Here is a 13734-nt window from a genome sequence, read left to right on the forward strand (position 1 = left end):
CTCTGGAACAGTTAATATAACTAGAATGTAGATCTCGGTGGCCTTATGGAAGAAGAGAACAGGCAGGAGTATGTCAGAAGCTGTATCAGCTGTTCTGGCAAGCTGTGTCCAGTCTGCAGGATGTTGGCTGGGCGCTCCCGTTTGATGAATGAAGAGCTCTCGGGATTCCAGAGAGCACCTTGCAGTCAGAAAGCATGCTAGCTGTTGCCAGACCATGTAGTAAGCAAGAACTTTAAATTGATTTGGGATACTATTAGGAGACGATGTAACTGCTTCAAAATCAGAAGCTATCCTCATTTTGACAGAAAGGTCCTAAAGCAATTGAATGTAGATGCGTGAAAAAGTGAACTGAATCTCCTTGGAGCAGCTGTTGCTCCTGGGGGGTGAGAAGGCACTCTGACCTGTGTCTGCAATGGTCAGTGATACATTTACGATTCAGCTTGTTCATTTTGGTCCATGGTCTATTATTATAAAGCCTATACAGCCAATCCAGGACAAATTCTAAGAATAAAGTTTAGTGTGAGTATTCAGCACAGGAAGCTGTGCTCTACAAGGAAATTGGATGCCCAGCAATTCTGAGATGCTAGCTTACAGACTTTTGAAAATCATTTTGTATGGTTGATGAAAAAGTCAGGGATTACTTAGATTAATATTAAGATTACTGCTGCACAAAACAGGAAATAGAAGTTCTTTGTTTTGCGTATAACAATTTTCTTGCGTAGTTAACATACTATACAAATGTTCATATAGATGTGTTTTCAGTCTGTTAGGATTTTAGAAAAAAGTCCCTTGTATTTACATACCTATAGACTGCAAGTTATCTGTTAAACTACATAAGCCACAGCTGTTAAGCAACATGTGGACTTGTATACATGTGCAATTAGTGTTTACTCAAAAGCACCTACTCCATAACTTTTTTCATCCCAAAAGACACTGTTTCTGACTCTGTAGTTCTCTTTCTGTATAATCCTTTGATTTGGGTGGTTTATCAGATGTTGTGAGTCGTAGTTTGACAAATAAATTAAAGTTATTAAACAAGTGCTTTTTTCTTTTTTCTTTTTTTTTTTTTTTTCCCCTTCCCTCCATTAAATTTAAGGTACATTTAAAAGATTCAGAGGTTCTTTTCAAATTCCTTTCAATTTTATGGACTTACAGTTATAACCTTTCAAATCATCTGAACTATGAAGTCAATGCAATGCTACAGACTCAAGCTCTGTATATTGGCTATGCACTGCTTGAATCACAGACATACCAAAAAAAGAAACAGCTGCTATTGCCATCGTCTCCAGGTAAAGTAAAACCGTATCTATCTCTCATCTTAAGACTTAATCACAGGGGGTTTTAATTTTGTGCAATTTTACTATATTTTATACCATGAAGGGTATCTATAGTTATTGATGTTCAGCTGCACTAGGCTGGCTGAGACGGCTCTCTTGCTGATTCACTGCTGCAGTTACTAGCCCAAACTTGGAAGTAGGTGAAGCCACTTTTTTTTTACTCTTAAAAGTGTTAAAGAAACATGCTGCTGTGCTGAAGAAGTCAGTTACAGCACCTTACTTTCTGTGCGGTATAAGAATGTGGCAGTCAGCCACAATATATGAACTCTCTGAGCTTAAGCACAAATAGAAGGACTGTAATGAAGAAGTTCAGAGGCACAGATCAGTGAGATTCATGTTGGTTTTGTGTAGTTGAGAGGTTTATAAATGTCTTTATAGTGAAAAGAGATGACTTCTTAATTCCAAAGTAATGTTGATGCCTCTTTGGGGACAGATACAGTAAAATTCTGACCATTCACTTTAATCTGTGTGTTTTCCTCCTTCCTTCCCTCACTCTTTTTTGCAGTGGTGATCTCTTTGCTAATTAACTTGGGCAGTCCTGTGAGTGAAGTTCGAAGGGCTGCTCTCAACTGCCTCCATTCCTTGAGAGGGATAAAGGAGTCTCTATTGCATCCTGTTCTTCAGCATTTGGAGCAAAAGACAGAAGAAATCGTATCTGACCCTACATACATAACACAGGTATTTTTGTTATTAAGGTGTACATTGATACAAGTTTTGTCTGCTGCTGTGAGCTCCCATCTTTTCTAAAAGAAATCAAGTTAACTGGGAAAGTTCATTGTCTTTGTTTACGATAGTAGACTTTTTTTAATATATATATTTTTTAAAGACTATAAAAATATTCAAGTGATTTATTATATACAGAGAATTGAGAATATCAATCAAATAAGAGGTATTAACTTGTGATTTATATACAGATTAAGAATTCTTTTTGTATCTGGATGCATTATTACAAAAGCATTGAATAAATGATGTTTTAAGGCATTTTTATTGCAGGGAAATAACTTAATTTTCGCTTTGTTAATGACTAGATGATGGAAACTCTATTTGAGGAGCTTGAGACACAACCAAAACAGAAATCTCAGAAGAAAAAGTTGTTGGAAGCTTTGGAAAGCATACTTGATTGTGTACAGAACCCTACTTTCCCATCATATATTGCAAGAAACTTAATGAAAATTCTTCATGAAGTCCATGGTGAGGTAAATGCTGCCTTTCTAGTTGTTTTATGGGTTTTGCACTTGATTGAAATGCTGAATTCAAATTTCATTTAGTAGTAATGCTGTTAAATAACTTCATAATGTATTAGACTATTAGGCATTAAGTTGACACTTCTAATAATATGCAGTAGTGCTGGGAAGTACGGTGTAATGAAACATAAAATATTTGCATGTTCCATCCAGGAATGAGGGCTGCGGAATTTTGCCCTACAGTTCTTAAGGAAAATCCCCTTATGTTATGGAAAAAGAAGAAGATTTATTCTGGGAGAAATTTATTACCTTGGTTAGATACCAGTGAATCTAGAATTTTCTGTGCAGAATTGTAACAGAGTAGGTAGTACTATCAATTTTATTTATTTGTGTGTATTAACCTCCTCATGTCTAGTATATTCAGAATTCTCTGCTGGAAAATATGTGAGTTAGTGTTCAAAAAATGAATGGAATTACGAATTTTTATGCTCTGTCAGAGGGAGGATGTTGCAGTAAAATGCAGCTGTGCTATTGGAAGTTTATTAAAATGCGAATGGATAAAAACTTCTGTTATGAATTTTCTCTGTTTGCAGATGATCCTTTCTCACCTCTTGCCTGCACTAGACCGGTTGCTAGAGAAGGTCTCTAAGAAACCTGAGGCAATGTTGAAAGATGAAGTTGTTCTCCTGTATCTTATCCTTGGAAAGTTTAACGAATATTCAGCAACACTCTTGTGCAAGAATCAGCAGAGTCTGGATTTATTTATCAAAAGTCTACATGCTGCCAAGAAAATCTATGAAGAAATTCCACCATTTCAGATCACAGCACTTGGGCAGGTATGGCTTTATGAAAGATCTTTAATTTTATTTTTATGCTTAAAGCAAATAGCAGTGTTTAGGACTGGATTTACAAGGGCTTTTTCTGTGTTTAGTCCATGGCTTTTGACCTGTCTTTCTTTTCGTACAAGTTTTCAAGGTCTCCATAGTGTCTTTGAAACATCTAAACAGGCTGCAAAACTTTCTCTTAAACTTACCAGGAGAAATTGCTGCTCTCTTTATTTTTGCATTTTGACAAGTACAGAACAGAATCATCACTGTATTTGCATGCAGATGAACACCTGTATCGTTGCCTGCAGATACTACTGTTCCATTGTCCTTAGTTTTTGTAAGTCAGGCAGGAGCTTTACTTCGTGTTTTTCTTCTGAGGAAAAATTGTCAAGAAAATACAGTAGGTGAGAAATAGTCTCATTTGAAAAAGGCTACAAATTCAGGCCTTCTATTAACCAGGTGTTAGTCTACACTTACCAAAGGCTGGCAACAGCAAGTTTATTCCCCCCACCAGGCAAGCTGTGTGAAAAATTTCAGGAATCAGTACGTCTGATGGATATTTCAGAAGTATGTGCTTGGCATCTAAGGATTCCTAGATATATACAAATACATAGTTAATATGCCAATTTTTACAATATATGTTCATACTAATGTGTGTGTGTGATTGGATGTGTCATACATAATCTAACATACCTAAGTTCCATAGCTTGTGATTTCGTTACCTTCTTACAGTAAAATTCTGAACCCTTTTTTTCCCCGTTTTTTTAGATTACTAAACCATTCTTTGCAGCTGTGTCAGATGGGATGGTGCAACAGAAACTATTAAAAGTATTGTTCGACTTACTGTTAAACTGTAAGGACCCGCTTTGCGCCCAGACAATTAGCAGTGTGTTTAAAGGGGTAAGTGGCAAACTCCAGAACCCAGAAATATGTTCAAACCTGTTGCAGTGGTTCTATGTTGCTACAGTCAATAACACTCATTGTTTATATCATTCATAGCATTTTGTCACATAATATAATTGTGTTAATGGCATGAGAAGTTTGTTAAATGACTGTTCTTAGAAGCTATTTCTTTAAAAGCCATGCATCAGTCATGTACTATACTATGTGAATGAATTCATCAGAGTTCACTTCTTTCTGCTGCACTGATTTTCATTTTCTGCTATATGACTTGAATATGTGGATTATATATCCATATGTGCATGGAAGGGATGCCTTTTTTTAAAAAAAAAAAAGGAGGGGGCATAGATGTGATAGACATGTGATATGACACATTGTTCATTGGTACTTGCGTTATTGTTCTTTGGTTTAGATTTCAGTGTGTGCTGAGCAGATTGTCAAAGAACTAGAGCCTCCTGAGAAAACCAAAAGTCTGGGCACTGTTCAGCAAACTAGAAGGCAGAAAATGCAGCAACAGAGGTAAAATAACTAGAAACCCAAAAATATTATCTGTACAGCGTGAAAACCTCAGTCCTTTACTGCATTGCATATTGAAAGCATAAATATCTGTTTCTTTTTTCCTCTGCACAGTAAAATAACTCTGAGCTACTTTCGGTAGAAGAAAACCAACTCATGTTACTGTTTGAGAACTGATGAAGCTATAGTCAAAATTTAATAAAAAAAAATACAGTAGTTTTAATGTTGACATTTGCTCTTATAGAATCTGGCTTGACACAGTTGAATGTGATTCATTTTGAAGGTGTTAAACTTGGTTAGTAATAAAGATGTGTGGACAGACTACATACACATGGATGAAGCCTACAGATGCTCATCAAAATGTTCCTGTTAGTTGACTGAAAAACAGTACTTTCTTTCAGTTTAAACATTAATATAATAATTAATTTTTAAATCTGTCTTGCTTCTTCTCTCCATTCTCATAAGGAAGAAGCTTTTTGTCCACTGTACTGATTCTCTTCTTTAAGCATTGGCTCTCAGTTGTTGTTGAAACAGGACATTGAGTTGGTTTTCTCGGTTTGACCTGGAATAGCTGTTCTTTTCCTTCACTTGACCTTTTTTAACAATCATCACCCATTAGATTGATCCGTCTGTAAACTGTGTGCGCACACACCCATTGCCTGCACAGTCAGTGGCTAGACAACTGTGGCTAGAAGGTGCAAGTTGCCTGGATGGCAAGCAGGTCAGCATTCGGACAGTTATTTGGTAATAGATTTTGTTTTTCTTCCACAGCTTCGTTGTATAGAGTTTTTGTATGCTATACTTGTTGAGGTTTTTTCAAGTTTGGTTTGAATTTTCTGTTGATTGTTTGAAATGTGTTGCTGCTTCAGTCAAAAGCCCGTGCATTGCCACCTGTCCCAGGAGGAGCAGTAAAGGATATTACTACGTGAAAGAAAATTTGTCTTTTTTTACTCACGTGTGTGTTTGATCCCCAAAACACTGTACTATTTTCTTTGCAAATGTATATCCTGATTGTTTGTCTTATGTTTTTAGAAAGCCTCAAGATGCAGAACTGGCACCAGAAACAAGTCCCTTCAGCTGGCAGAGGGTTATGCTTATTCTGGAACTCCTGCAGCATAAGAAGAAACTTAGACGCCCGCAGGCATTGGTACCTGCGCTTTTTAACCTGCTGAGCCGGTAATCGTGCCTCCGTAACACGCTCTATTAGAAGAGCATTCTCTTCTACAGCAGACACTGTAAAGCATTCAGATGTGGGCTGCTTTCTCTCTGCTTTGTTCCTGTGTTTTGTAGCTTAGCTTGACTTTTTCACTTGAACTTCTCTTAGGTAAATCAGATGAGGGGAATGGGAAGTTGTTACGACTTTTTTGCCCTTTAAACAATGCGATGGGCTTTTTAAGATTTTTACCGGATGCATAGCTGCTTATGTGAAGGCTTTGTTTCTCAGGTGGAGGGCTTGGGATTGCGAAGAAGAATGACACCTGTGCTAAAACTGCCACAATTGACAGGACTTGTGTCTTTTGCAGAGCTATTGTAATAATACTCTAAGCTTTAAAATTCCTCCTGAAACATTGTGGAACAGCCTTCATCCAGTGCAACCTAAGAAAACAATCACTTCTCCTGCCAGCCCTATCTCCAGGCACTTAAGAAAGTTTACATATAGATTGGGTATTTATCTTAAGACTTGCCTTTACATAGACTGGCAGTCACATTCACATAATCACCTCATACTCCTGACAGCACTTTGATAAATGCCTTTTATTAGACCAGTTGATGTATTTGAAAACAAAAGAGACACTTCTTGGCAAATGCTTTTTGGAAGCCTCAGTTTAGAACTTCAGTAGAATGAAGGTTGCAGTTTCTTATTTATATCTTAATGTGCAGTTTGGTTGCTTATTTTTCTGTCTCCTTTTTCATTTCTAATTTTTTTCCTGAATGTATAGGTGTCTGGAACCTATGGCATCGGAAGAAGAAAATATGGAATATACAAAGCAGCTAATCCTCAGCTGCCTGCTAAGCATCTGTCAGAAATTGTCTTCAGATGGTAGCAAGGTTCCAGCAGGTAAAAATTGCCAGACCCATTTCTTGGTACTTCTCTTACCAGTACAGCATTAAAACAATGGCCTCATAACTTTTTTCCTTCTCTGAGCCTATGCTGTATTGTTGAGGAGAGATAGATTCCTCTATAGGGTGTACAAGTTTGCCTTATTAATAATTTTTTGCAGATCCCTTAGGTATGGTCTGCAAATTGAAACCAGTGCTTGAGCTTACTGTTTATTCTTACATGGTTGACCACAGAAGTGCTAATCAGTGAGTATTTTTCACTTGCAGATATCCTTGACAAAGAAAAATTCAATGTGGAATTGATAGTTCAGTGTATCAGGATATCTAAAATGCCGCAGACACACCACCATGCACTGCTTCTCCTTGGTGCTGTTGCTGGCATGTTTCCTGTAAGTAGTACTTGAAATTTATGTGTCAGCTCTTCAGGTTCCAAATATTGGGAAGAGTGAAGAACATGCAGAGCTGTTCTATGGGGAGAAACCTGAAAGGAGCAAGAGGCCAAATTTACAAGTTCCCTGCTCTTTTAGGGCTTTCCATTCCATTTTACTTGAAAACAAACCTCTGTCTTGATGCTTTGGTCACAAGTCATTTATGATTTGCAGTTAAGTGCATTAGACGAAGTTCCTATCTTGTACAACACCAAGAGAAATGTATTTGTGGTTGATGATAAAACCAGGTTGGTCTGGTTTTAATTGACCAAGAAACAGGCCTGTTCTTCTATGGATTGAAATGTGACTGTACACTTACTCTTCTAAGTAAGATTCTTCTGCTTTGAAACTATAAAAGCAGCAAAATGGATCCAGATGTATCAAACTCAGTTTGCATCTTTACCTCAGTACTTTCTCCACACATTTGGAAAGAGCGTTTTTCCCAAAAGGCAAAACCGCAACATTTTTGACAAATTTGTGGAAGATTTGGCATTCTATTGTTGGGGTTGTTTGTCACCATCTTGCTGCTATCACCTGCTATAGAAGCGAGCTTTTATGCTCGATTAATATTGGCTCTAACAAGATTTTCACGGTCTGAATTCAAGGAAATATTTTGAGTCTCATCTCTCTCTTTTTAAATCTAAAACACTCCTTCAGTTCACTAAAACGTAATGAAAAATGTGCCCATAACTTCTTGCTCTAAATTCTGGGAAAATCTAGGAAACTAACTTTTGAGCTAGGTGACAACTCTAATCCAGCCCTCTTAATTACTGTGATTACAGTCTAGCCCCAAAAAAAGCCAAAAATTAACATGAGTGTGGTTGGCTTCCATTGTATGATCACAGATACCACAGATGTTTTACAGATTAAAAAAGGGTGGGTAGGAAAGGTATGAAAATCACTGGAATCTGTGCCACGCTCACATTTGTGCTTCTGCAAATCTCCCTGTAGCTGATTTTGCTTGTCATACTACCATGGCACTGAGTGGAAGAATTCAAGGTATTTCATCAGACTAAACTCTCAATTTCCACTCCTTAATTACTTGCTTAGAAGTGTATCTTGGTTTCTACGTGGTATTTAGAACTCTTAACAATCACACAGTAAGTAGCTTTAAGGGCCACTACATTCAAAATTAGTTTTGGAAGATACTAATGATTCTAGTGGCATTTGTGGGAGGGAGAAATGCTGAAGGTATGATAGGCAGAGCAGCACAGTTCAAAAAACAAACTAATCTCATCTGTCTTCTTTTCCAGGATAAGGTTCTCCATAACATTATGCCCATCTTTACATTCATGGGAGCAAATGTCTTGCGTCTGGATGATACTTACACTTTCCAAGTAATTAATAAGACAGTGCAGATGGTTATTCCTGCTCTTATACAGGTAAATTTGTCTACTTGTTGGAAAGGAGCAGAAAAAAGTTGAACAAAAGTTTATTAATTAAGTGGGTTAGAATATCAGTGGTAGAATAAGTTGTAGCCTATTCTAGGATTATTTTTAGATAGATATTAAATTATATATAATAACTATATTAACAGACTACTCCTCATCTGACCAGTGCTTCCTTTTAATCTTATCAGCTCCTACACTTTATAAATGGTTTAGCCAAAATAGTATCACAGCTGTACTTAAAGAGGACGTGAAACATACTTTAAATTCAAGTTTTTAATCATAAAAATAGCAGGCAAGTTCAGTAGCAGAATCACTGGAAATAAGAAGGTGGTTATTAGTCCTATAATAGTGTGTCATATCAGCAGTAGACATGGTCTGAAGGAAGTGGAAAGGTAAAATATTTGACAAATGCTTTTATTCTTCCAGCTGGTGTTTTTGTGAGTTTTCTTGGTTTTGTCTGGACATAAATGGTTATAAATGGATAAATGGTTATAAACCAAAGCAAAAATACATCATTGTTTTTTGAAAGGGACATTTTTTCTTCAGTCAGACTTCACTTGCACCTATATAAATCTTAATTCTAGAGGCATTCATAGATTTAAACATGGCAAATGCTATATAAAGTTATTACATAAAAATGAATTGGAAAAAAATTTCTTCTTCTAACAATGGGCTGGGGATTTCCCAGTGTATTTTCTAATGATATGTATGCACATTTTGCATCCTCTTGCAGATCTCTGTTAGAGGAATCAAATTGTTGGTATTTTGGATTTTTAAATTTTTTTTTATTTAAAACCTTTCATAGCAGGCATCACAAGTTTCTGTGACACATTATTTATGGCACACACAATTATTACATGTGGGGAGAGCCTAACATTACCTACGTGAGATCATGTAGCCTACTCGTATTATTTTTACTAGGTCCTTGAATCCAAGACCTTAGTACGAAGGTCCTAACTCTCAGGCTTACAGGGAAAGTTTTCAGAAGGATGTGGCATTGCTTTCCCTTGAAAACATCACGCTTGTTTCGGCTGATGACAAGTAATTTTTTTTCCTTCCTTTTTTTTCTTTTTTTTTTTTTGTTTTCATTGTTTCGCCACTTTTTTTCTTTTTTTTCTTTTTTTTTTATTTGAAGCATCTTCCTTAAACACTGAAAAGGAACTGTTCATTTTGGAGCACTTGTATTTTCCTTGAGATTATGCTTTTGGTAACGCTGTTATCAGGCACATAGCGCTTTCTCTCGTTTTCTGAATTTACAAGAAAGAGCGTGTACCCGCCTGCGATGATCTGCTGGAACGGCTGTACCTATTTGTTCACAGGCTGAAGACAGTGACCTGTCAGAGTCTTCGGGAAGCGTGGAAGAGGTGGTGATAAAGATCATTCGTGTGTTTGTGGATGCCTTGCCCCATGTGCCGGAGCACCGACGCCTGCCAATCCTCGCCCAGCTGGTCACTACGGTGGGAGGAGACAAGTTTCTCTGGGTTCTCCTGGTGCTGCTGTTTGAGCAGTACGTCACCAAAACTGTGACTGCGACATCAAGCACAGACAAGGTTAGAAAACTAGTGGGGTCAACTTTTTCCTCAAGGGGCTGATCTCCCCCTTTCTGTTCATGGTCTTGCCTTTAAGAAGGTGCAAGATGAGCCCCTCGGTTATGCTAAAATAAGTAGCGAGCTCTGAGCTTGTGCTGTAGCAGAACCTGATGGTGACTACAATTTGTATTGCAGGTACAATATTGTTTTGTCCTGGAGCCTGAACAATAAGTCAGATCATATTGTAAGGCAATCCTTGACCTAAAGAGCTGATAATCTAATGATGAGGTGCTTCAGTATTTTTTTAAAGTTGGTTTGTTTTTTTTTAACTGTGTTTGTGAAACATGATATTGGTCTTCCTGCACAGACCAAGATCAAAACCCTATTATGTTTTTGTGTAGGCAGGCCCTCGGATTAGGTGAAGCGTAGTTTATGGGCAAAAGTAAAAGAATTATTAAAAGAACATTGGTGAGAAGATACAGTCTTTGCTGTAGCAATTTAATCTCTTTCTATATCCTCTGGAACTATGTTCTCTCCAAGAGCTTGCTGCTGTTTCCCGTGGTGTTAATCCTGGCAGTATCCGGCTCACCATGGCATTTTCACAAACTCACTGAGGAGTTTTTGAGTATTTTATCATTATTAGTAATATTACTTTTTTTAATTCTTGAAATTTTTTTAATTTTTTTTTTTCTTAATTTCTAAACCATAAATAGGATGCTGTTCTGGAAGCAGACACTGAATTTTGGATTTCCATCTGTTGCGAATTTAATGTACATACTCACTTCCAGAGCATGATGAAAATAATCCAGTACTTGACAGAGCTGCCAGAGAACAAAGAAGGTAACCACAAAACAGAACCAGCAAATGCATGTAAACCTTCCTGCTACCAGGCACAAGGGATAATGGGTTTAAAGTAAAAAAGAGCAGATTTAGACTAGATATAAGGAAGACATTTTTTACAAGGAGGGTGGTGAAACACTGGAACAAGTTGCCCAGAGAGGTGGTAGAAGCCCCATCCCTGGAAATATTCAAGGTCAGGTCAGACGGGGCTCTGAGCAACCTGATCCAGCTAAAGATGTCCCTGCGCACTGCAGAGGACTGGACTAAGTGACCTTTAAAGGTCCCTTCCAACCCAAACTGTTTTATGATTCTATTACTTCTCTAGACCAAAGACTAAGGGATACAGAATTACTCTAATGACATTTTTTTTTAATAAAATGGCTAAGATATGTGATTTTCTTTTTTAATCTTTTTAACTATAGATTAATTTGAGCACTTAGAATCAAATACTAGTCCTCATTTAGAAAGTACAGTAAATCATGTAGTTGAAATAAAAAGCTGTTAGTCCCTGTGATCTTGTCTTCTGTGAATACCAGTCATTTCTGGGTTTTTTTTAAGGTTTCGTTTCCTTCTACTACAATATAGTGGAGCAACAATTAAACGATACGTTTTAATACTTTTCCAGTCTGTTATTTCAAAGAGCATTGGGGAAGGTGGGTGAGGGTTGGTTGGTTGTTTTTAAGTTAGGACTTGTTGTATTTGTTGTTTGAATACGTTTTCTCAGCCAGGAAGGACCAGTAATGACACTGAAAGCAGTTTTCCCAAATGTGTGACGCAGTGTATGTGGTCCTGCCTCAAAAGTCTCTCGTGTTTGTAGCCAGTGTACCATAGCTTTAGCACCAAGAAAAAGAAGATTCTTCAAGTAAAAACAATCAGATGGAATGGCAGTGAAATGGCACTGTTTCTTTTGAGACTGTTGAAATGAAAAATTTATCTCTTGTGGTATTCCAGGGCATCTGTTTTGGAACTTTGACATGATTTTGGATACTGCAGAACGACTGTCCCCGATAGGCATCTGACTGTAATTTTACTTTGTTTCTGTAATCAGAAATCAAATGTCTGTTTGTCTTCACTGCAAATCTGTTTCATGCATGTTTTCAACAGATGATTCTGGGCCAAAAAAGTCAAGAACATGCAATACAAAGCTAAAAAATCAGGATGGGCAGCTCTTTAATGTGGAGTCTCACTCAGACAAACAGCTCCGGCATTTCAAATTCTTGTCAGTCTCCTTCATGTCACAACTTTTATCCTCTCAGAGTTTTGTGAAAAAGGTAATACTGGCAGATTGATTTTAAACTGATTGCATTAAGTAATTGTCCCATACTGTAATAGATGAGGTTTAATTTGCTTTTTAGTATTTTAGTATTATATTCAAAGGCGATAAAAGAATACACTGTCCAGTGTATCTTGCTGACACCTTTATTGACACAGCTTTGAAACCTCTCTGTAATGTTAATTATTTTTTAATAAGGCTTTTCCAGATAGACTTCGTTTGTGTGATTGATGAATAGGTAACAAAGTGAAATTCTGGTCCCAGTGGATTCCCACTGGCTTTATGGAGTCTGGGATTTCATTTGCAGTCTGTCTAACTCCTAAGGTTGGTGTGGGATTCATACTACTAACTCTGAAAAGACAAAACAAATGCTACAGATTTTTGGCTGCGGCTCTAGCTGGAAGTAGTTCCCAGTTTTTCAACTGAACATCAGCCAGCAGCATGAAATGTATTTGCTACTGTGACTGCATTGCCTAAGATTCTCAGATTTTCTTCTAGAATGATGGCTGAAGTGCAAATGTGGGGAGCTCGTAATTACCATGTTAGGGGACATTTCATTCAGAACAAACACATTTGCGTATACCGGGATAGTAAGTTAATGAGGGGATGTAGGTTCCATTCATGGCGTTTTCATTCTTCCCTTTTAAACCAGATAGTTGAATGTCAAGAAACAGAAGAGCTGCAGAAGTTGGAACAGAGGTATGCTGTAAATCTGCTCCGCTCCTCCTATTTCTAGCTTTTATTGCAGCCTGGGAATATTTTAAAGTGTGATCCCACTAGAATGATTTTTTTTTTTTTTTTTTTTTTTCTCCCCAGGGATACTTTTAACGTTGTCCACAGCAACAAGCCCTATTTATTATATGCAGGTTACCTGGGGTTCAGTTTGGTTTGGGTTTTTTAGTGTGATGTGGAATTTTTTATTTCTGAAAGATTGCTCTACCCAATATCCACTCTTTCTGCATTTCTGATAGTGCTTATTTACATACTTGGCCATAACTATTATGCTATTGATGATGGAGTCTCTAACAGAATTCCAGATTTTTAGCAAAACATATTGCTTCATTCATAGGAAACAAAATGGTTGTTCACAGGTGCCCCTGTATCGGTGTAAGAAAATTACCAGTAGTCACAGATCACAGCTGTAGTCATTGGGCTGAACCAGCCAGTGATGCAAAATTGAGGGTTTCCTTTGCAGAGGCTTAACTTCTGTGTTTGTTTGAAGTGAAAAAGGGTGTAGGAGTTACTTTAAATGCTGTGTTTCTTACATTTTTAAATTTTTAAATATCCATATCTTCCCAGCTTGTTTTGGTTTTAAAATAGAGTTCTAAAGCAGAATTACTATTGTATGTAGACGCTAATTGGGGGGTAAAAGGAAAACTTCTTTAATGTGCACAATTGTCCGTACTGCCATAGCTTTTTGTTAATATGTAGATGTGATCCACTAGTCT

At 37.2% G+C, this 13734-nt stretch overlaps 1 protein-coding gene across 3 annotated transcripts in view; it reads left to right on the forward strand.

Annotated features, from left to right (window-relative positions):
- The window catches only part of HEATR1 (HEAT repeat containing 1), a 38110-nt gene that overhangs the window by 16642 nt on the left and 7734 nt on the right, over positions 1-13734 (forward strand). For 2 of the 3 annotated variants that reach the window (XM_086460973.1, XM_086460974.1), the window contains exons 19-32: positions 1097-1289; positions 1843-2015; positions 2366-2533; positions 3115-3357; positions 4117-4248; positions 4661-4767; positions 5797-5940; positions 6705-6823; positions 7093-7214; positions 8507-8635; positions 9964-10194; positions 10887-11013; positions 12118-12284; positions 12939-12985. In XM_086460973.1, coding sequence (XP_086317099.1) covers positions 1097-1289; positions 1843-2015; positions 2366-2533; positions 3115-3357; positions 4117-4248; positions 4661-4767; positions 5797-5940; positions 6705-6823; positions 7093-7214; positions 8507-8635; positions 9964-10194; positions 10887-11013; positions 12118-12284; positions 12939-12985 — 2102 coding nt within the window. Of the gene's footprint in view, positions 1-1096; positions 1290-1842; positions 2016-2365; positions 2534-3114; positions 3358-4116; positions 4249-4660; positions 4768-5796; positions 5941-6704; positions 6824-7092; positions 7215-8506; positions 8636-9963; positions 10195-10886; positions 11014-12105; positions 12285-12938; positions 12986-13734 lie in introns of all 3 variants that reach the window. The other variant, XM_086460975.1, reaches the window with a different exon arrangement.

The sequence above is a fragment of the Leptosomus discolor genome, chromosome 2 (genome assembly GCF_034619465.1).
Source record: "Leptosomus discolor isolate bLepDis1 chromosome 2, bLepDis1.hap2, whole genome shotgun sequence".
NCBI classification, from domain to species: Eukaryota; Metazoa; Chordata; class Aves; order Leptosomiformes; family Leptosomidae; genus Leptosomus; species Leptosomus discolor.